This window comes from Pleurodeles waltl, chromosome 8 (assembly GCF_031143425.1).
Source record: "Pleurodeles waltl isolate 20211129_DDA chromosome 8, aPleWal1.hap1.20221129, whole genome shotgun sequence".
In the NCBI taxonomy this organism is placed as follows: domain Eukaryota; kingdom Metazoa; phylum Chordata; class Amphibia; order Caudata; family Salamandridae; genus Pleurodeles; species Pleurodeles waltl.
In genome coordinates this window covers 126,949,503-126,973,002 of record NC_090447.1, presented here as the reverse complement: position 1 = coordinate 126,973,002, position 23,500 = coordinate 126,949,503, and the positions used below count along the sequence as shown (strand labels likewise).

The 23,500-nt window shown below is 44.5% G+C and overlaps 1 protein-coding gene across 4 annotated transcripts in view; it reads left to right on the top strand.

The window, feature by feature from the left end:
* Positions 1–23,500, top strand: part of TENM4 (teneurin transmembrane protein 4) — a 1,476,030-nt gene that overhangs the window by 1,410,324 nt on the left and 42,206 nt on the right. For all 4 annotated transcript variants that reach the window (XM_069203936.1, XM_069203935.1, XM_069203934.1 and 1 more), the window contains 2 exons: positions 6,722–7,599; positions 17,471–17,643. In XM_069203936.1, the coding sequence (XP_069060037.1) occupies positions 6,722–7,599; positions 17,471–17,643 (1,051 nt within the window). The remainder of the gene's footprint in view (positions 1–6,721; positions 7,600–17,470; positions 17,644–23,500) is intronic.

Below are 23,500 nucleotides of genomic sequence, written 5' to 3'. Positions count from 1 at the left end.
CTGGGCATATTTGGTATCAAATATGTCAGAATCATACCCGAATACTGTCGCAAATATTGGAAGTATGATCCCATGCACTCTGGGGGGTCCTTAGATGATCCCCAGCATTGCTACCACCAGTCTTACAGGGTTTTTCCGGGCAGCCCAGCTGCTGCCACCCCTCAGACAGGTTTCTGCCCTCCTGCTGCTTGAGAAGCTCAGGCCCAGGAAGGCAGAACAAAGGATTTCCTTTGGGAGAGGGGCGTTACACCCTCTCCCTTTGGAAATGAGTGTTACAGGCTGGGAGGAGTAGCCTCCCCAAGCCACTTGCAATGCTTTGAAGGGCACATTTGGTGCCCTCCTTGCAAAGCCAGTCTACACCGGTTCAGAGACCCCCCAGTCCCTGCTCTGGCATGAAACTGGGCAATAAAAAGGGGCGTGGCCACTCCCCTGTCCATCACCACCCCAGGGGTGGTGCTCAGAGCTCCTCCAGATGGTCCCTGGGTTCTGCCATCTTGATTCCAAGATTGGCAGAGAACTCTTCGAGCATACTCTGGGAGCATCTGACTGGCCAGGCCGTAGCCCCCTCCTGATAGGTGCTTACCTGGTTAGGAGACCAATCCCTCTTTCAGGGCTATTTAGGGTCTTTTTCTGGGGTGGGTCCTCAGATTCGGCTTGAAAGACTCCATCAGGACTCCTCTGCAGCCTCTGCTTCGACTTCTGGCCTCCGGAACCGTGACTGGACCCACCAGGAACCTACAAGCTGCAGATCCACAAGGACGACTCTTCTGCAACATTGTATTCAGACTTCTTGCCAGCTTTGCAACATTTCCCCAGCCGTGCATCCTCAGAAGACTGCTACTCTTCAGCCTGCACAAGAAGAAATCTCCCTTGGGGTAAAGGCGTCACTCCCCCGTAACTACATGTACCTGGCTGCAACGCCGACCGGCTACGTGGATCTCCCCTCATCCTGAGTGGCGTGGGTCCTGCATTACCGGTGGTGATCCGTAGAGTCTCCCTTGGTCTTCTCTACCAGCTGTCATACTTTTGGTGGTGGTAAATCCTTTCCACTCCACGCAAGACAGCACCCCGTGCACTGCATCCTTTGCAGCCGCCAAGGCTTGTTTGCTTCACTTCCAAGGGGTATTTCAGGCGATATGTAGCTCCAGCCCCCAGCACTCCCTCCTGCAACTTCTGGGCCTCTGCGTGGTCCTCCGGTGACATGGGAGCAACTTCTGTGGTGCTGCGTGGGCTGCTTCAGCGACTTCGATGTCTCTGTCCTGTGGGACACTTGTGGGTGCTGCCTCCGCTCCTGTGGGCCTTCTGCGACGCGTAAGGTCCCCTGTGACTCCCCCTCCTGGGTAGAGTCCTCCTGGGCCTGCAATCTTCCTTCCGGGATGGACCTCCATATGCATCCACCAGGAACTCGTCTCCGACTTCTGGGCTGCAGGTTTGACCTGTTCTTCTTCACTGTCGACCAACTCCGGCATCTTCAGTGTGGTGGGTAGGGGCTCCGGCCCCCCACTGTACTCTGTTGTGACTTGGTCTCCTCTCTCCACAGGTCTTCTTTCTTCAGGAATCCACTGCTGGTTTTCTTGCAGGCTTCTCTGGGTGTCGTATTTTCTTCCTTTCCTCCTTTTGGGTGGTTTGTGGAAAATCCAGTGTTTTACTCCTGCTTTCCTGGTCGCTGGGGGGGGGGAGCTGTGTTACTTACCTTTGTAGTTTCCTAATACCCCAGCTCTCCTCTACACAGTTTACTTACCTGGGTGGGGGGTACCTTGTTTGCATTCCTTATTTTTAGTATATGGTTTGTACTCCCCCAGGGTCTCTATTGGTTATTACTATTTGCACTGTTTTCTAATATGCCCATTTCGGATTGCTAGTGTATATATATTTAGTGTATTAATTACCTCCCAAGGGTGGGTCACTTTTCTAGTATTTTGTTGCGATTTGTACCAAAAATAAAGTACCTTTATTTTTGTACAAATGAGTGTTTTCTTTTATGTGTGTAAGTGATGTGTGAGACCTCTGTGGTATTGCATGAGTTTTGTGTGTCCCCTAGATAAGTCTTGGATGCTCATCCACAGCTACCTCTAGAGAGCCTGGCTTCTAGACACTGCCTACACTTCACTAAAAGGGGACACCTGGTATAAGGTGTAAGTACGATTGGTACCCACTATACACCAGGCCAGCTTCCTACACCGACTCGACTTTCCTATCCTCTCCATGGAATGTTGCCATCATACCCTTAACCCTTCTTGAATGTGTTAGATTCCCACCAATGTTACTGAAGCTCACACAGAACTTTAGCATGACTTTCCATCATTTTGCACTCCCCCCAGTGACCTGAATTGGGAAGCTGCAACCTCTAGCCCCTGTACCTTTTTGGAGTTTTGTCCTGGTAGGTCCTTTATCAAGTGTCTATGTCTAGTTCATGCGTGTCAGCAAAATCTATGGTAAATGAAAAAAAGCTTTAAAACTGGCTTAGCGCCCACCCATTACTTACCAGTTCCTTACCTTTGGTTGGCTTCCATTACACTCTTGTTTTTTTGCTTCTTATTGGTCTTGCCTTCTGCTTCCTTCGGCTGCTCATCTCCTCCGGCTTTGTTCCCAGGAGTTCTTTCCCTACCGTGGAGCATGGGCCTATCACAACTTTCAGTTTGTGCCCAGTGTCCTTCCACTGGCGGTGCGCTGCTCCATGTACTTTCATTTTTTTTTTTTTGTCTCACACTCTAGGCCTTGTATGGTTCCGCACAACCCTCCTCCTGATGTTCTTTGTTGCTTCTCCCTTCCTCTCAACTCCCTCTTGTTGCCCCCGACCCAACGCCCTCCTCCCACTGTCCATTGATGCTCCCTCCCTCGCACCTCCCCGGTGGTGTTTTTCAACCCTCACCGGCAGTCCTTTATTTCTGTTAACCCCCACCCCAGCACTGTTTTAAACATATTGCACATCCGCGCAGTGTGCTGTGCAACATAGCTTAAGGGAAATAAAGTAGTATGATGCAGTCAATGCTGGACGAGTCATAGCCATTTTTTACTCACTTTAAGCCATGCTGTACTGCAATCCACGCTGCTGTGCAACGTCACATTGACAAAACCAATAGATCATGCTTAGATGAAACCTATTGACTTTACCAATTGAATGGTGTTCACTTTTGAATTTGATATGATTATTTCATGGTATTCCAAGAAGCTTCTCGTACTCTACTGTGTATACATAAATTCTGGATGCAAGTAAGAAATCTAGATGGATGTGGTCAGCACCTGTGGCATTTTTTTTGGGACACCTATTGACTTGGTGGTTGTACTGTACGGTGCCCCGCACCCTAGAAGAGACCTGAGTTCCTAAGGACCATAAGCGGAGGCTTTGGTGGCAACTTTCAGTGACTGAAGGTAACCAAATGTGCTTTAAGTAGCAAATTCGAGCCCCAGTAGATTTTATTTATTTATTTTCTTGAGTGGGGAGGAGTTCAATTGCATTCCTAATCACAATAACTGAAGAAAATGTGACATTATCTTTAGTTCCAGGGATCACAACGGGCAATCACAACTCAAAAGCAGTGAGAGTAAAATAACTTTGTGAGTTTAGCGCTCAATTCTAAGACTATCCCTGGCCTGCTGATAAGAGGTTTGAACTTTGGCAGGGCTGACTCGCCCTTTCATCCATCCCTGGTCAATAACTTGAGTACCATTGAGCGATAAAACCCATCATTTACAGTGCTGTGAAGTAGCAAATCTGATAATTGTAATTGTTACTTACCTTCCATATTCGTACACAAGCCCACCTATATTTCAGAGCGACTCGCAATTTGCAAGTCTCAATTCGGAATGTTGGAGGGTGTCCCTGACACCATCTGCGACTCGCAAGGGGGTCGCAAAGGCCCACCTCATGAATAATCGTGAGGTGGGTCGCAATTTCCCCCTTGCGAATGGCGGCCCTCCCAGGGATGGTGGCCTGCTGCGGACAGCAGACCATCATGTCTGTGACTGCTTTTTAATAAAGCTGTTTGTTTTTTTTGTAATGCAGCCCGTTTTCCTTAAAGGAAAACGAGATGCATTACAAAAACGAAAAATGAAACGTTTTAGTTTCATTTTTTTCAGAGCAGGCAGTGGTCTATAGGACCACTGCCTGCTCTGAAAAAAAGTTTGTTGCATTCACAACGGGGAAGGGGTCCCATGGGGACCCCATCCCTTTTGCAAATGGGTTACAACCCATTTCAAAAGGGTGCAAACTGTGATTGGTTTGCGACCGCGTTCGCTGTCACAAAGCAATCCTGCATTGCACTGCGACTCGCAATTAGGAAGGGAACACCCCTTCCTAATTGCGACTCGCAAACCTGTTTTGCGATTCGGTAACCAGGTTACTGAATCGCAAAACGGGGTGCATTGCAAAGTGCTTTTTGCACATCACATTACGTGCAAAAAGCTTTGTACATCTGGCCCTAAATGTTTAACTGACAAGAAACATTTTTTTGAAACATTTAGTACAATCAGGCAAAATGTCACATTTTCTTTATAGTAAGAAAAGCGGGTGATGCTTGCACGCTGGAAGATGAGCATAGACTGGAGTATTTATTATAATACATTTGTTATAACAAAAGTTAAAGCAGGTCTGGAGCCAGGGAAAAAAGATAATGTGAGAGCACGGCTAAAATAAAGGAAAGACTTTGCGCCCGCTTGCCGTGGGATACATGGCATCCAAGCTTCGCTGGCAAATCATTCCATTTCAATTTACCTTTAGTTTCATACCTTGAAACAAGTTTAAAAAGTGATGGGACAGGTAAGAAGGAGGCAGGCAGAGAGAATGTAGAGCCAAAGCATCAGAGCTGTGCAACTGTACATTAGGTTTAAACTACAAAACTACTGTGACATGTAAATAACTAATTTATCATCAATGGCAGGCAGGCACTGCACTGTGACGTGTAGATGGCAACGGGGAGTGTCGATAAGTATTCAGCTTCTGTGCTGCGGAACAAGCTTACAACATATACTCCATTCTTTGGTCCCCGAGTCGCCTCAGGGCAAAATCATTTTATGCGCATTTCTACAGCAGGCATTTACCTTGAAGATGAAGAATGAGGTCCTACATTGCAAGCCACATTTTTAAAATATTTCCTGCCAAATCACAAGTGAAAGGTATGAATATACTTATTGGCAAGGCAAAGGGTACTCTTTAGAGTTTCTGAGAATGCTAAACCCAGAATCCAGAGGTCTTATTAACTTGGCAGTGATGCATTGATAAATTGGGAGTATAGTTTCTCGCTGTCTCCACTTGCGATACAGTAATTGGCCTGACTCCATGTGCCGGACTATGTCATGGGAAACCTAATTGCCGGACAGAAGCTGAACACAGATGCTGTTCCTTTTTTGGAAAGTGGACTACAGAAATATAAAGGCAGCTAGCTCAGTGACACAATTAAGTTTGAAATAAATAGCTATGCTTTGAGGTGAATTCTTGTTCCCTCCCCCACATACTTGCAGGTTCAATTCTTAGGTGTTATGGGAGGAAAGACACAATTACATCATTAAAGCACTATCATGCTAACAGTGAAAGCTCTCCAATTTAGACTCTGTAGCCCTCAGGTAACCAGAGGTAGGGTGTGGTCTCAGGTCTACTCAAACCCTGGAAGCATGCTGTAGTGGAACATCTGAACATGCAGCTGGTGTGGGGAACCAATAGCCTTTTTAGGGTGTATGAGAGGAGGAGTGCTTTGTGCAGTGCATAGAACCCAATAGTTCCCGAAGCCTATGCACACAACCCTATGCAGCTGTCAGTAATGCTCTGTTGTCCGTTTCCTATTTTTCACTCCCTAGCCTGTGACTAGTTTCTCCACCATAGCCCCCTAGGTCTTAGAGTACCCTGGTCGTCAGGCCAGGTAATAGCCGGGCTTTTCTTGGTATTCCTAGGTTTTTTGCCTTTAGCAGCACTCCGCTAGGCTTGTGCTGGCATGCTGAATTGCAACATTTCAATGCTTTATTTAGAGTATTTGGTGAATTTCTAACTTTTCCCAGAAAAATGTAAATCTGGAGTGAGAACAGTAAATAAGGTACCCGGCGTCTGCAAAAGCTCTGCCGCCTTGAGACTGAATAAAGGAATGGAATTTGAGGCAACGCTTTTTGTAGGAAATAAACCAACAAGCTGACACAAGGTCTGTGAGGTTGTCGAGTTTTATACACACTTAGAGGGTGACAGTGTAATATTACCTTGACATACTGTTTGCAAGGCCTTCCAATTACTCGCCGGGTGTATATATCTTCTCTCTTGGCAGTGGTGCAGCTCTGGGGGAGACGTGATTACTGGGGAATTTCTTGGAGGAGATATTGTATTTCAGAATTTTGTTATTGTAAATCTCTCTCCTCAATTAACATCAAGGAGGAGAAAGAGAACTGTAGACATTTGCTGCAGTATTGTATGTGAATACTTCATTGCCGCAGCCCACTGAAGGTTACCATGTTGGGTTTACACCGGATCTTCTGTTGGGAAGAACACTGCTTATTAACTTACAAATTATGAGCCGGTGGGATTTGTGCAACTTACACCAGTTGTGCTGCTAACCGAGACATCTTCTACGTGCTCCATAGTTGATAACTCTAATTTTCAGACAAGTGATTTGCAGGTCTCCTTGTGTTAGTTAAGCATCTTAATGTACTTTTAACCAAAGGGATACTGGAAATTAGTTTCTTAAAAAAAAAAGAAAAGTTACAGTCATTAAGTGGTTATTTTGTGTTTTTTTTGCCTTAGGTTCGTCTTGAGCTGCCCACGGATTTGGCGGTCAACCCAATGGATAACTCTCTCTACGTCCTGGACAATAATGTTGTGTTGCAGATCTCTGAAAACCACCAGGTCCGCATTGTGGCAGGAAGGCCGATGCACTGCCAGGTGCCAGGAATTGACCACTTCCTGCTGAGCAGAGTGGCGGTTCACGCCACGCTGGAGTCCGCCACCGCCCTCGCCGTCTCCCACAATGGCATCTTGTACATTGCTGAAACTGATGGAAAGAAGGTCAACCGGATCCGGCAAGTGACGACCAATGGGGAAATTTCCCTGGTAGCAGGGGCGCCAAGCGGGTGCGACTGCAAAAATGATGGCAACTGCGAATGCTACTCCGGCGACGAAGGCTATGCGAAGGATGCCAAGCTGTACTCCCCATCCTCCCTTGCGGTCTGCGCTGATGGGGAACTGTATGTCGCAGACCTTGGGAATATCAGGATACGGTTCATTCGGACAAACAAGCCCTTCCTCAACTCTCAGAACCTTTACGAGGTTTCTTCCCCAATAGACCAGGAGCTGTACTTGTTTGATATTACGGGTAAACATGTGTACACCCAAAGTCTTACTACGGGGGATTATCTGTACAACTTCACATACACCGGAGACGGAGATATCACCTTAATCACTGACAACAATGGCAACACTATAAACATACGGCGGGATTCCACAGGCATGCCGCTTTGGCTGGTGGTACCAGATGGCCAAGTGTACTGGGTAACCATTGGCACCAACAGTGCTTTGAAAAGCATCACCGCACAAGGGAATGAATTGGCCACAATGACCTACCACGGGAACTCTGGCCTCCTTGCCACCAAGAGCAATGAGAATGGATGGACTACATTTTATGAGTAAGTAGCAAACCACTGATTCTGACTTTTTGTGTCTCACCCGTTTCCGCTTAACAAACCTGTTTTTTTTTTTTTTTTTTTTTTTTTTTAATGGACATCATGGGACTCTTTAACATGAAAGTATTTTTTATTTGAGTTGTAGCAGAATTTAAACAGTTCTACTTAGTCACACTCAGTGAAAGCAAGCTAATGCCATTGTTGCAATTTGTCAGGACCAGTGTTTCGAGGTTCGGTGATTACCGCACCTGGCGACTCCCAAGTTTTTGTGTTTCCGGGCATGGGGTTATCAGATCCGCAAACTCTGGAACTAATAATTCCAAGCTCTGGAACACCAGAGCCACACTGTTCTGAGGCCGCTCCTGGCACCCCCTGCCTGCATTAAGCAACAAGAGGGGAGGGGTAAAAGTGGGCCCTGGCTGAGGTTGGAGGCCCTCTGTTATTTGCCTACATAGCTTCCCTCTCACATAGAAGAAGACCACCCCCCCACCATTTACCACCTGTTCCATGCAAGTGATAGTTATGTGTGAATGTAGCATCCATTGTTTTGCGTGGACGGGGAAAAATGCAGATTTTGACCCAATACTTCTGGGTGCACGTGTTATTCTCCATTCCAGGGGAAATATTTGATTACTAGTGACCTCACAGGGAAATACCACATACCACCTGGGGTAGTGGCAATCTGATTTATACTTGGTGGGGTCGACATGTAGGTTTTACATAGTAGATCACAGTACTGGAATGGGAATTTATCCAAAAAGTCATCTGAGTAGCTCAAGTTGTGGGGCTTTTACTTGGCAATGCTCATCATGCCTCCAGGGCGTTTGATCACTCTGCCACCATTTGGTGCTTGGCAGGCGGTGCGTCTGTACCACAGCAACCTACAGTAGATAGAACTTTTTTTCTGCTTCCTGATCCTAGGGATGAAAAAATAATCTTAAAATGGCAGCTACGTACTGGGTCATTGTGCGCTTACGCTTGAGGTCATAGTGAGTGCTCACAACTCCTTGCCGAAGAGAAAATGTTGTTAGGTTTACAGAAGACGTCGCCAGACCCAGCCACTTGATTGCTAGATAACAGACCAAACCCAATACCCCTGATTATCTGCATTCCATCACGGGAACGTCTTAGAAGTTTAATTAGAAGGACCTTTGTCAGGATTATTTCTTTTTAAAATATTACATCAATTGATGTCACTGATATGGTTTTATGTACTGTCAGCCCCATATGGAATAAGCGCATCAAACCTCATAGAAAAGGGCTTTCTATGGTTGTATTCCTGCTAAAAAAAATAAACAATATTTTGATCTAGTAGTAAAGGCTTTCAAGCAGTACCAAGAGACTACCTTGATAGATTTACCTACTTTTGATAGATCATCACATTTGGCTCATTGTGGTTCCAACCATACAGGGAGTGCAGAATTATTAGGCAAGTTGTATTTTTGAGGATTAATTTTATTATTGAACAACAACCATGTTCTCAATGAACCCAAAAAAACTCATTAATATCAAAGCTGAAACTTTTGGAAATAGTTTTTAGTTTGTTTTTAGTTTTAGCTATGTTAGGGGGATATCTGTGTGTGCAGGTGACTATTACTGTGCATAATTATTAGGCAACTTAACAAAAAAAAATATATACCCATTTCAATTATTTATTATTACCAGTGAAACCAATATAACATCTCAACATTCACAAATATACATTTCTGACATTCAAAAACAAAACAAAAACAAATCAGTGACCAATATAGCCACCTTTCTTTGCAAGGACACTCAAAAGCCTGCCATCCATGGATTCTGTCAGTGTTTTGATCTGTTCACCATCAACATTGCGTGCAGCAGCAACCACAGCCTCCCAGACACTGTTCAGAGAGGTGTACTGTTTTCCCTCCTTGTAAATCTCACATTTGATGATGGACCACAGGTTCTCAATGGGGTTCAGATCAGGTGAACAAGGAGGCCATGTCATTAGATTTCCTTCTTTTATACCCTTTCTTGCCAGCCACGCTGTGGAGTACTTGGACGCGTGTGATGGAGCATTGTCCTGCATGAAAATCATGTTTTTCTTGAAGGATGCAGACTTCTTCCTGTACCACTGCTTGAAGAAGGTGTCTTCCAGGAACTGGCAGTAGGACTGGGAGTTGAGCTTGACTCCATCCTCAACCCGAAAAGGCCCCACAAGCTCATCTTTGATGATACCAGCCCAAACCAGTACTCCACCTCCACCTTGCTGGCGTCTGAGTCGGACTGGAGCTCTCTGCCCTTTACCAATCCAGCCACGGGCCCATCCATCTGGCCCATCAAGACTCACTCTCATTTCATCAGTCCATAAAACCTTAGGAAAATCAGTCTTGAGATATTTCTTGGCCCAGTCTTGACGTTTCAGCTTGTGTGTCTTGTTCAGTGGTGGTCGTCTTTCAGCCTTTCTTACCTTGGCCATGTCTCTGAGTATTGCACACCTTGTGCTTTTGGGCACTCCAGTGATGTTGCAGCTCTGAAATATGGCCAAACTGGTGGCAAGTGGCATCGTGGCAGCTGCACGCTTGACTTTTCTCAGTTCATGGGCAGTTAATTTGCGCCTTGGTTTTTCCACACGCTTCTTGCGACCCTGTTGACTATTTTGAATGAAACGCTTGATTGTTCGATGATCACGCTTCAGAAGCTTTGCAATTTTAAGAGTGCTGCATCCCTCTGCAAGATATCTCACTATTTTTGACTTTTCTGAGCCTGTCAAGTCCTTCTTTTGACCCATTTTGCCAAAGGAAAGGAAGTTGCCTAATAATTATGCACACCTGACATAGGGTGTTGATGTCATTAGACCACACCCCTTCTCATTACAGAGATGCACATCACCTAATATGCTTAATTGGTAGTAGGCTTTCGAGCCTATACAGCTTGGAGTAAGACAACATGCATAAAGAGGATGATGTGGTCAAAATACTAATTTGCCTAATAATTCTGCACTCCCTGTACTGTCTCCAGTTCCTCTTCTCTTCCAGTGAATCTGTTCTTGCCCCTTTCAGATGTCAAGTGTCTGGCATCTCTAGGTAATTCCATGTCCGCAGCTGCGAGCAGAGACCACCCCTTCGAGATACATTTGGAAAAGTCGTCCCCATCACCAGACCTCCACCAAAGTTGCCTTTTCACGACATTGCAAGGATTCAACTTAAAACAAGAGACTCGTTCACCACATACACATTCTATACTTTATGTAGGTTGACCTCTGACTTCAGATCCCTCTCGTGGCTACATCTTCTCCACACCAGCATTTGTTTGATTTTCTTAAAGTACCTTCTCTCACAAGCGCTTGCATTTCTGATGTGTCTCTTAATGATGGTTGATGGGCCTCGTTCCACCTTCTCATTTTTCTGCCAGGCCATCTCTCCCTGCTGTTTGTGGTGCCTCAGAATTTGCAAGGGCCTCTAATGTGTGTGTCCTCTACATGCCAAGGTCACTCTTTTCTTCTGCCTTTCTCATCACAGAGAGTTCTTTGTTAAATCCTATACTTTTTAACATAAAGGCACTGGATATGGCAGTGAAAATTGCTGCCCCCTTTCAGCATCAAAGGTGCCAGAGAGAGTCATCCAGGCCTGCCCAGTCTTTACTTTTGTAGACCAATGCATATTTCTGTTGTTCCAGAAACAATTTTCAGTGTAAAACGTTCTGACACAATTTTTAAATATTCATTCTTCATTCAGCACAAAATAAAACATGTATTTCTAAATAGTCAGGGACAGTAGGTGCTGCCAAAAACTGGGAAAAAAACCCATCACATTGAGGATGAGGTTTTCATCTCGCGTGGGGGGATTGAGGAAGCCCCTTCTTGCTTTTTAGGGTTGAGCTCACAAGCGCTCCATCCCTGTTGAACTCTCTCTTTGGGCTTCTAACCACGCCTATCACTTATATTGGTTTGTGGGCATGCCTTTTAGAATTTGCTTGCTTTCATTAGTGAAAGGCATGCATATATCATATCTTTTCTGGTGTTTAGCCCTCCTCGAGCGCACAGGTAAACTACTGAAAACATAGGAGTCTCCAGGTTACTTTTTATTTTTATTTCCATGCAGCGCGATCGCGCTGGGTTTTACATAGCGTGATCACGCTCGTTTTTTTTCCTTTCAATTTATGTGGCAAGAAAAGTCCGGTTAGGAGTTTACAGCGCTAATAGCTCTAGCTCGAGCAAATGCAAGACCCTTTGCATTGCAAATGCTTGTTTTCTGTAGTTTTTGCCAGTGCACTACCAGGGGTATTTATGGACCCGTCAAATCTGAAGTGTTTGTAGTTAACTTGTAAATACTTGTGAGGTCCTGCTATTCAATTATTTTGCATAAAATACTCTGGTGTGGTGTAGACATCAGTGGCAGTCACTCTCATTGCAATGCTTGGAACTTAAAGGTATTTGACGTGCTGTATTGTGAGTTTTATCAGCTCGACTGCAAGACGTCCATTCAACAGAATTAAAACCAAGAGAGAAACCTAATGCTGCCCTTAATTACAGAGCTACTTAAATGCCATCAAGCTCGTACCTGATGAAATATCGGTGAAACTGACCTTTTTTCATCTTTTCAAAACTGCTGTCAAATTGTTTAGAACTGTACTTGATATTCTTTGCAATCGTGTCAGGAAAGGTCTCAGAATGTCTAATTAACCATCTCATGTGGTTCCACGATGAAAAGTGACGCGCTCCCCAGTGCCACAGTTAATTCCCCTTTACAGCATTTGGCAAAGAGAGAAATTATTTTTGTCAGTTTTTCTTCCATTATTTCTCAGGGCTGCTCGCTGAGCTAGAAGCTGAAAGGACACCCATGCGTACCGCCCTGTCATTACAGCGCTCAGAAACCTACAGCTTTTTCATTCTCCTGTAAAAAATGCTCCAAAACCACGGAGGAGGATGAGTGCGCTGGTGTGAAGCGAAAGAGTAAGGCACTTGTATAAGTCACATTCCAAATGCAATCAAGTCCAGACACGTCATTAGGTAAATCAAATTTCAGTTCTGCGTGCTGCCCCCAGTGGCTGTTGAAAGTATGCGGCAAATAGAGAGTCCCCCTAAGGAGACCGCTGTCTGCCCGCCGTTCACTATTCCACGCGAGCCCTCTTGGCGTGTACCTGCAGCCCAGACTATGCTCCAGGTCCCAAGTATTCTACAGTCACTGACTCCACCCATTTCCTGCATGCTAGGACCACAGTACCATCTACTGTGTAGGCCACAAACGATGTTGCGTGGTGGCTACAGTGATCGCTTTCAGGGGTACCAGGATCAGAATGGAAACCATTTTGTGAATAATTGGAAGACCCCACAATGGCACTACCACACTTTTAAAGGTACTGTCTTTTTTAGACGTTGCTGTGATTTATCCTCCTGCGCTCTCCTGGATCCGTAGGGTCTAGGGAGCTAAGCTGATTGGTTGAGTACATTGCACTGGATTCCAGTTTTAGTTTGTTCAGAAGAGGGTATGAATATTGGTACAGCTCTTTCTTTCTCAAATTTTATCCGTCTTCATGTAGAAGTATCCATTACATCATTAGAATTTAGGCAGGACGCGATCATACATTGATTTGTTGTTTGCTGATGAGGGGATTTTTGGTGGTCATTCCACAGAATATGGCGTTCATGGACTTCCTCCAGCACGTGTGTCCTAGAATCCAACTAGCAGGACCCTTCCTCACACAGCAGGCCGGTCCAGATACCAAATGCCTGTAAAAGAAACAGCCAGCTACCTACTAATGCAACATTGCTTGTTGATATCATTTGTAGCGCATCATGGTGAGGTACAAATTCCCATAACTCTTGGAAAAAGCTAGCACAATATGATCCTGATTGCACAATCTCTGTCCTCCAACTGGTTGTGGTGCAACTTATGGAGAGCAGCCCCAGATATAGGAACACCCCTCCTGCCATCCCCTCGCACTGATTCCAACCAGGGAAGCGCACAGATGAATGCTCCCAGGCGGCTGTCTGGCCTATAAAACCATAGAGTGTTGTCATGTCATGGGAGACGTCTTGCAGTCATCCTAACTGCTTCTGAGGAGGCTGCGGATTGAACCTGTTCAGAGGTGAGAACCAGCTCACTGAGCAGAAATGGTATTACCAGCAACACTCTGAACCCCGTTTTGAAATGCACGCTGCGGCTGGGGTTACTGACGTCACTGCACTTGTAAGTTTGCTGTTGCACTGCTATGATATGTTAAGCAGAGTTAAAAGAGGCTGCTGTGAAAGTGACACTTATTTATTATGGTGTTCAGGCTATAAGCTGCATAGCCCTTTTCTCTGGTTCGGGTCCCATAGCATATGATGTAAATTTCTATGACTATATCAGTGGGCAAACTCAGGCCCATATTTATACTTTTTTAGCGCCGCATTTGCGTCGTTTTTTGACGCACAATCGGCGCAAATGTACAAAATACAATTGGGGCATATTTATACTCCGTTTGCGCCGAATTAGCGTCGTTTTTTTCGACGCAAATTCGGCGCAAAACTAACGCCATATTTATACTTTGGCGCTAGACGCGTCTAGCGCCAAAGTATGAGTAAAGAGCGTCATTTTTTAGCGTGAACGCCTTCCTTGCGTTAATGAGATGCAAGGTAGGCGTTCCCGTCCAAAAAAATGACTGCGACGCAAATGCGTCGTATTTATACTCCCGGGCAAAAATCACGCCCGGGAGTTGGCGGGGCAGAAAACCCCGCATTTGCGCCACTTTTTAACGCCTGGGTCAGGGCAGGCGTTAAGGGACCTGTGGGCTCAAAATGAGCCCACAGCTGCCCTCCCATGCCCCCAGGGACCCCCCCTGCCACCCTTGCCCACCCCAGGAGGACACCCAAGGATGGAGGGACCCACCCCAGGGACATTCAGGTAAGTTCAGGTAAGTATAAATATTTTTTTTTATATATTTTTTTGTGGCATAGGGGGGCCTGATTTGTGCCCCCCTACATGCCTCAATGCCCAATGACCATGCCCAGGGGACATAAGTCCCCTGGGCATGGCCATTGGGCAAGGGGGCATGACTCCTGTGTTTACTAAGACAGGAGTCATGTAAATGGCGTCTGGGCGTCGTTAAAAATGGCGCAAATCGGGTGGAGGCGATTTTTTGCGTCAACCTGACTTGCACCATTTTTAAGACGCCCTAGCGCCATTTTTCCCTACGCCGGCGCTGCCTGGTGTACGTGGTTTTTTTCCACGCACACCAGGCAGCGCTGGTCTGCTTGCGCCGGCTAACGCCATTCAATAAATACGGCGCCCGCATGGCGCTTCAGAATGGCGTTAGCCGGCGCAAAATTTTTTGACGCTAAACTGCGTTAGCGCAGTTTAGCGTCAAAAAGTATAAATACGGGCCAACTGTATTTTGTAAGTTTGCGCCGATTTTGCCTCAAAAAACTACGTAAATGCGGCGCTAAAAAAAGTCTAAATATGAGAGTGCTTAATTTGTAGAATAAATGAATAAATAACAGAATTTAATAAAAAAATAAGTTCCAGCACCCAAGTTGTTTCTCTGAAGGCGACTACAGATTGCAACATCCACTGTCACTGACAGCCCTGAGAAATGCCAGTGCTGATGCTACATGCAAACCATTGCACTCTTACAAATGTGACAATTTGGACTATTCCAGTTCACCCAAAACTATAAGAATAGCCTGGGCGCGCTCATAGTTTTAAAAAGTGTTTTGTGAGTTCTTAAAGATGTTGTTTATCTGCTTTGTTTTGAATAAGACAGACAGTGCCACCATGTTGAGGCATTTCATAAAAAGTGCTGTTGTCGAGCCCCTGCAAACACCGGCACAAATTAAGCAGTGGGCAAAATGTTGTGTGATGCCATTTCCGGGGATGTCTGTAGGCTACTTTTAAAAGGGGGGAAAAGCTACCACTCTTTTGTCACTGAATGCTGGCAAGTATGTCGGTGTGCTGTAAGGACGTTTGCTGACTCGCTCTAGGTATAAAGGTCAGATTAAATTTTGTATTTATCTTCCAGAATGTGCATTTCTTCCCATTTGAAGCCACAGAACTTTTTAGGAGAAACTGTTATTATTTCTTCTAGAAGTTTGAGGTCTGCTTGCCTTTCTCCTGGAATTTAACACATCTGTGTACATTTTTAATGGTCTGACTAGCTCGAATCGATCTCACTCTGTACCCCATGCTGTTCGCCTGGAGCCACGAACAGGCAGGCGAGGGATATTTTTTCTGATCCTAATCCCTCACTTGACCTTACTTCTTCATGTGATCCATTAAAGGAGGGAAACATCTTTTGGGAATGGAAACAGGCGTTCGCCATCTGTGCAGCCATCCCAAGAGTAATGAATTAATAATCAGAGGCTGGCATCAGAAACCGAACAATTTTGAAGGTGCAGCGCAAACGTGCTGGGTAAATGGTAAGAGGTAGCAGCCACTTAGCACTTCATAATCGCCTTTAAAACAAGCATTAGCAAAGGCAATAGGTCTGGCCTTGACAAACTGGTGTGATATTTTTTAATTTTTTACCGAGGCATACTCTACTAAAATAAAAAGAAGAGAAAAAAGATTCCACCACCTAAATGTGACAGCCATAATCCTGCAACAGAAATGTAAAAAATAAAAGTAAATGAGCCATTGCAAATAATTTGAATACAGTAGTACTTATGCACTAGGATAGGGCTTGTGTAGAAACCCTTTTTAGTTTTAATGCACATCACAGGAAAAATATGATTATTAATTATGCAAAGAAAAGGTTCGGTTGGCTTGGAATTAATGTAACCTAAACTCATAGTTTAAACAGACTACAAATTTAAAAATGGAAAAAAAGAATGGAAACAAAAAAAATGCAAAGTAAAGCATCAGGAAACAGTGCAGTTCTGTTTAGGTGCATGTACACATGTGATCAGGAAAAATGCTATCATCCCCAGAGCATGCGAGTCAGTTGTAGGGCTGGGTCTGGTGGCATAGTGGACTAATGTGTCTACTGTAAGGGCCTGTGTTCCTGTGTTTGACTTCATGGTCACATCTTCAAATCCTGGCAGGTCCACTCAGCCTTTCATGTTTCTGAGGTCGATAAAATGAGTACTGTTGGGTAACAATAAGCATCTGTCATTCAGCACCAAGATACCCTTCCGGGTGAATGTGTGCTTTACAAATACACATGTTCAGTTGCAGACATGGGCTGCCCCATACTGCCTGCTGTGGTGTGGGGAAGCAAAATGTGACTTATAGTTGGGTACCCCAGTGAATGATTCAAAGCTCTTTTATGTATGTATTTGTAGGTATTTATATTTATTACTTTTTTTATTACATGAGGCTAGCTATAGCTGTCTCTACGCCAGATCTGAAAATGCACAGTATGAGAGGTGGGTAATATGTTCGCGTGTTAAGGTTCCATTAAAAAACAAGTAAGGACACAAAGATTGAATATTTAAAGAGCCTGTGATTTTCCATGTGTCTATGCACGCGGTGTCACACCACACAAAAATTAACACTTTTCATATCGAACTCAAACCATGGATTATACAATTAGAGATGGAGAAAAAATCAGATATGGGCAGACGGGTGTGATGTACTTTAATTAGCGCGTAGTCTACATGTGTACCCCTCAATGCTACTTAGTGTGACTATTTCATGGAATATAAAATGTGGGGGTGCAACATGTTCATGCTTAAGAGAGGTGCTACTGTGCTCCGTGTCATCGATAAACCATGTTTGCAGTCCTACGCTTTAATTGGTCACCCAATGCATTCTGGGAGCTACAGCCTTATTTACTACGTCCCTTATGCCCTCACTTGACGTCTCAGGGCACAGTGATGATATCCCCTTCTCTTCACCCAATGTTGGCCTCGCTTGCTTTGTACTGAGCCATAGTTGTATGCACATGATTGCCCTGTCTTTGTGTGTTGCTCATTTTTTATTCTGATTTTCAGGTACGACAGCTTTGGCCGCCTTACCAACGTTACCTTCCCCACAGGCCAAGTCAACAGCTTCCGCGGCGATACTGACAGCTCGGTGCACGTCCAAGTAGAAACATCCAGCAAGGAGGATGTTACCATAACGACCAATCTGTCCGCTTCGGGTGCTTTCTACACGCTCTTACAAGGTGAGCCGACTTCGTACGCATCGTCTTGTCTTTGAGGGTTGTAGCAAGGTGCAGATGAGCACACAACAGGGCCGACATCTCGCGATCATCCTGGAATTGTGAACAAATAATAGCCCGACAGAATTCCCTGCACACCGATGCACAAGCGGAGAGATCCTGGCCGAGCTTTAGCCCTGGATCCAGGCTGCGCAAGGCCATTGCTGCTTTTTTCCTAGCTTATTTCAGTTTTATGAAATCTTTTGGCCTTTGAAGTTAATGTCATAGTCGCTAGAGGTTTTTAGTTTTCAAGTAAGGTATGTCATCAAGTAATGATGCATTAAGGGTGTCTGTTATTGCAAGCTTAAATAATTGAGTGTTTATGCTTTCTTGAGCTGAATAAGCCTCCTTACAATATACTTTAAAATATTAACTGTTTTGAATGAAGTACTTATCGCACAATAAAGTGCATGAATGAGGCATGGATCCTAGAATATCGAAATCTTGCATGACACATCTACAACTATTATCTCATTATGTTCATGTTATTCATATACATAGTCACTTAATAATGTTCCAAGTGGAAAAAAAGTTATTATAGACAAAACAAAGTTAAAAGATAGTAAGATAGGTTGGATTCCGAAAGAGGGGAAGCGGAAGGCATGGAAAGGAAGTAGCGAAGGGAAAGCATCCCGGAAATCCTGAATCCAAACTGTCTAAACACGCAAAGCTATAGAAAACTGAGATATTATCTTACATTAGGTTATTGTTTGTTACTTTACGCTATTTATGTGGTGCGTTTCTGTGGTGCCACAGTACTTTTCAGACTGGGTGCCATTTACGGCTTTGGGATACCCTTTGACTTATGTCAAAGTGATCATTCGACGTGGTATTTTGCTGTGTGTTCTAGTCTTTAGAGGTGAGTAACGGATGTAATAGTGCCCTCGATTACAGCAACAATTGGAATTAAGTTAGATTACAGTTCCCAGTGCTTTCTACACACTCCGTGCATTCTTGTTATCGATGTACAATGGCTGTGCAGAGGGACCACGGCAGGTGATGGTTGTCGGACTTTTCACTTGTTCAGTCGCTACCCTGAGGCACTGCTAATGGTGGCTTTGTGCCAGTCAGTCTAAGGTAGACTTATTTTGGGAAAAGAACTCTGTAAGCACTTTTGATAGGAATGATAAGAGCTGTGGTGTACCCTAGGATGGCAGAGAGAAGATTAAGTGGCCAACCTTAGAAGATCTATGTGTCTCCCTGTCGTCTTTGTCCTATGTCTTTGCCCTTCAATTTTTCATTGTCAATGGAGTTTTCTTTCTCCTTGTGTATGGTTTCTTGAAAGGCTCAGACAAGATAAAATGTGATAAATGGGGTGAGGCAGGCCCTGATCTCATGTACCATTAAGTTTACAAGCAGTACAGATAAGGGAGCGGGAGCGTTTGTATAAGTGTGGGATGCCTTAGCGTTTAAGCTAGGGGTCTGAGCGTCCATCAGTGCACCGCTGCCTATACATACAAACATGGTGTATACACAATAGTGCCAGTGAAACTCTCAATCGTTTCTGCACTTTCTTATTGCTTTCCAATAAATACTTTTAAATTTGCCGACTTGCATATAGTTTCAGGAAGAATAAATGAATCGCGTGGAGCATTGGGTGCCAATATTGTGCACCAATGATCTCACCACATAGGCGGTGATTCTTTTATGTAACTGCTTTCATATATAGTGTGGCTTTCCTGTTTCAGTTGCCATCTCTCTTCATTGGTGTACCAGATGCCATGTGTACCTTTTAAAGTTCTTAAGATCTCACTGGAAAGACTCTTCTGCCACTCTGTTCTGTGTGCAGATTACGGAAACAAGACACAGAACGCGAAGCATCCCCACCAGTGGGGTAGGGTTGACTGTAAAAAGCGAAGGATTAGCAGATTTGGTACGATGAATAAAGCACCTTCAGAAAATTTGATATTTTATGTGGTTTTGTGGCCATCAATAGAGTTTTCAGAAAGGACAACAGCAAGGCCAGTTTGGAGACTATCAGTCTAATCATATGTCCAGATGTTGCTTTCCTTGTGACACAGCTCGCACCTTTGGAGTACATACTTTTATTGTAATTGGGCATGAGTTATACATAGCAATTCCCGGTAGCCAAGTCATAGCTATGTCCTCTTATACAGCACTCTGAGGAGACATGACGAACTGGGTACCATATAGTTCAATTAACTACAGACACAAGAATTGGAGCAAAAGGAAGACCAGCTATGTCCCATCCCACGCCCGTAGGACGAATGTGCTGCTTGTAAGCTTTTCGTCGCTCTCTACTGTTGTGCACATATGAACACCACTGCCATTGCACTGGTAGATACTACATTCAGCGACATGGTAGGATTGGCTCTATCTACCTTCCAGTCTTATGCTGAAACTCCTTAGGTAGCTCGCAAGAAGAGCGCAGGCATCATCTTCCACAGCTCTTCCTTTCAGGCTCCAGTCATAGTCAGTGCTGGCAAAATTGTGAGTCATTTTATTCATGGTTGTTCTAGGGAGCTTGTGAGAAGGGTGTGGCACGTGTGAGATCATTTATAATTGAGATGCAAATTCTCTAGAGCCACTTGTGAGGTTCAGGGCTGTGAATTGCCTGGTTCTGGCCTAAAAAAGGTGTAGCATTAAACTTTGCCCTCTGATCAATTTAGTTGAAAGAAGATGACATTAGCACACTTAGGCCCATATTTATACTTTTTTAGCGCCGCATTTGCGTCGTTTTTTGACGCAAAATCGGCGCAAACTTATAAAATACAATTGTATTTTGTAAGTTTGGGCTGCTTTTGCGTCAAAAAATGACGCAAATGCGGCGCAAAAAATATATAAATATGGGCCTTAGTGGACATTTGAAGTTGATTTTTTTTTCAGAACAAAGAGCGGTCAGAAGTTTTTTCTTTGACCGCCTGGTGGACCACCTCACCATGCCCTTGCATGACGTCAGGCTGAGCAACTCCCTGCTTACCACAATCTCTACAGGGCTTTCATTCTCTGCTACCTTGCTCATTGCCTTCAGAAGCGGGATCCTGCTAGAATGGATTCAACAGCTTGTAACCCTCAGTTCCTGTAAAGTGTCCTAGGATGGACTGAGTTATCTTCTGTGTTGCCTAGATGAGGGACCAGACTAGACTGATTTTCCTTAACAGACCCGCCAGCTTGGAGGGAAGAACCTAGATATGAATACCACACACTCTGACTCCTTCTTGGAGAGCGCACTCACTTTCAGATCACTACTCATGGCATGTTTGCTCACCATTCTGTTGGCCAGACAAAAAAAGTTGCATTTCCTGTTAAGTGCAACACTTACATATATACTATTCGATTGACAATGGCTTAAATAGCACAAGATAGCACATTAGAACCTCAAAGTTAGATGTAGTAGCAGAAGAAAATGACGTAAGACTAGTCCATTACACGCCTGGGCATCATCTCTCTTGTATTGTGCACTTCCATGGTGTTCAAGTGGAGATATGGAATGTATTTAACACTAAAACAATTCTGGATGCCTAGCAGTTTTATATTCTGCTAATTTCTAAGGACTGTTTAAATGTGACTTTTCTTCTGACGATAGATGCCCAGAGGATAACGCTGGGATGAGCCGAAGGTTGACGCAGACTGTGTTTGGAATTACTATAGGTCGGTCTGACCCTTGTAAACGGATGACAGACTTGCCGCTGAGCATGAGTTAGCTCATCCCACAATCCAGAATCCAATTTCTGCAATCCAATTTCAGTGAAATTATTTTGCTAATACTTTTTTTGTAGCAATTGTTCTTAATTATACCAATTTGTCACTTGTGGTATTTATTCATTCTAATTATTCACACACTTCATTTATTGTAACACTTTTTATAGCTTTTGGTCTCTTATCACATGAAAAGTTGTCACTTGCACGTTGTAATGGAATTCGGTGCATGACATGATGTTCAGTTCTCGTAGAGATTGTGAAAATAGCTAGTTTTAATAGAAAACACCAAAAAGCAAGCAGTAAGCCTCCGACCGTGAAGGTTTTTTATTCACTTAGAGCCTAAGTCTTGACAGTGCGACAGTAGGTTGTACCGCAGAAGCCCATCAAAGACTGCATATCACACACCACTCTGCAGTCCGCCTAAAGACTGGTGAAAATGTATTCCAGTGTTAAGAGGTTGAAGGTGTTGGTAGTAGTCTCATTCTGAGTTGAATGCAGTCATAAGGGCAGTGATTTCATGCTCATAGGTTTGCAGATACTCCATGTGTGGCAAGTCAGAACACATATGTGCATTTTCAAGTATTGAAAACAAGAACATATGTGAAATAAATTGAAGAAACTATTCCATACCGTCCAGATTAGGGCTCTTTCACAGATCTGTCACAAGCCAACATGGAGGAGTACAGCAAAATTTGTAAGTAATTTCATTACTACAAATAAAATATGATGTGCTTACAAAAACAAGTATGTTTTTATTATGGCAGGAGACCAGCAGTGGACTGTAAACAGCGGGAAAGGCCTCTCCATTTGAACACAACAGCTCATGCATTGCTCGCTCCATCTGTCTTCCAGTGGCCCTCTTAGGTTGAGGTTGTAAAAGGCCCACTGGAGCAAAAGACCTGTTATGGGCTGACCTGTTCACTAGGGCTTCCGGCCCACCCATTGCTTACCATTTGTTGGCTTTATTGTCACTCTTATTTGCTTGCTTCTTATTCAGTGGCTTTTCTTGTCCATGTTGTGTTTGTTTCTCACCTCGTGCACATTCTCTTCACCATATCGCTGATTGGCTGGCTTGTATCCTTCCACTGCTCCCCTTTAGGGAACTACTTTTTCATTTTGGCTTAGCATTGCATAAGAATACACTTCTTTTCCAGCCCTCTACCTTTTGTGCTTCTGCTCCCTGAAGTACCCACCCACTGGGTTTCTGTCCCCTTGTGTGCTGCAAGCTTTGTCATTGTGCTTCTTTCCAGTAGTGGCTCGCAGTGAGCAGAAGGGGCGGGGTGGCACGGGGGGGTGGGGGAAATGGAAGGTAAATTAAAAATAAATATAAAAAAATAACACTTACCTCCCTCAATGCGCCGCTCCATCCCCTTCTCTGCTGGCTGCAGGCACAGGCTCCCAGGCTGCCTTGTGGCCAATCATGACGCTTCTCAGAGCTGCGTGAGGATTGGCTGGGGGCGCCAAGCCAGGGCGTTCCTAGGCAGACTGGGTGCCTGTGCAGGCCCTCTCCAGCCCGGCAACTGTGTTGCTGGGCTGGAGAGAGCCTACTGCTCACGTGTGTTTGGCCGGCACCGAGACGGCCGGCCAAACATACATGTGCACTGAGGGGGAGTGCTGTGCACTCCCCCTCAGTGCCCGTCATTCTCGTGGCCCCGCTCCTTTTTACCAAAAATCGATAATAAACAAAGTTAAAAATGATAATAAACAAAGTTATCATTGTTTTTTGGTAAAAGGCTTTGCAGCTGTTGCTGCTGGGGTTGGGCGACGCTCTTCCGCTCTAATGGAGGAGCCGCCCCTACTTCTTTCCCTTGCCAAATTCCTCGTTGCCCCATATTGGTTTCTCCCTTGTGTGCTTTTTTTTTTTTTTTTTTAAACCCAGGCAGCAAATTGATGCCCACCCCTCTGCCATAAAAAATCTAATTTGCACTACTTACATTTCAGATCTTTTATTTACCAATTGAACGTGGATTGGTAAATTAAAACATATGGTACCTACAATAGTTCGTATGCACACATGCTTGCTGATGAATGTGCGCACCTACAAAATTAGGTGGCTAGTCGCGTCATTGCACGTTCGTTTTTTTTTTTTACTTTTGGCCGTGCTGCGCATCACCGTGTCAATGCTGTACAGCATTGGCTCCTAAGGCAAGAGCTATAG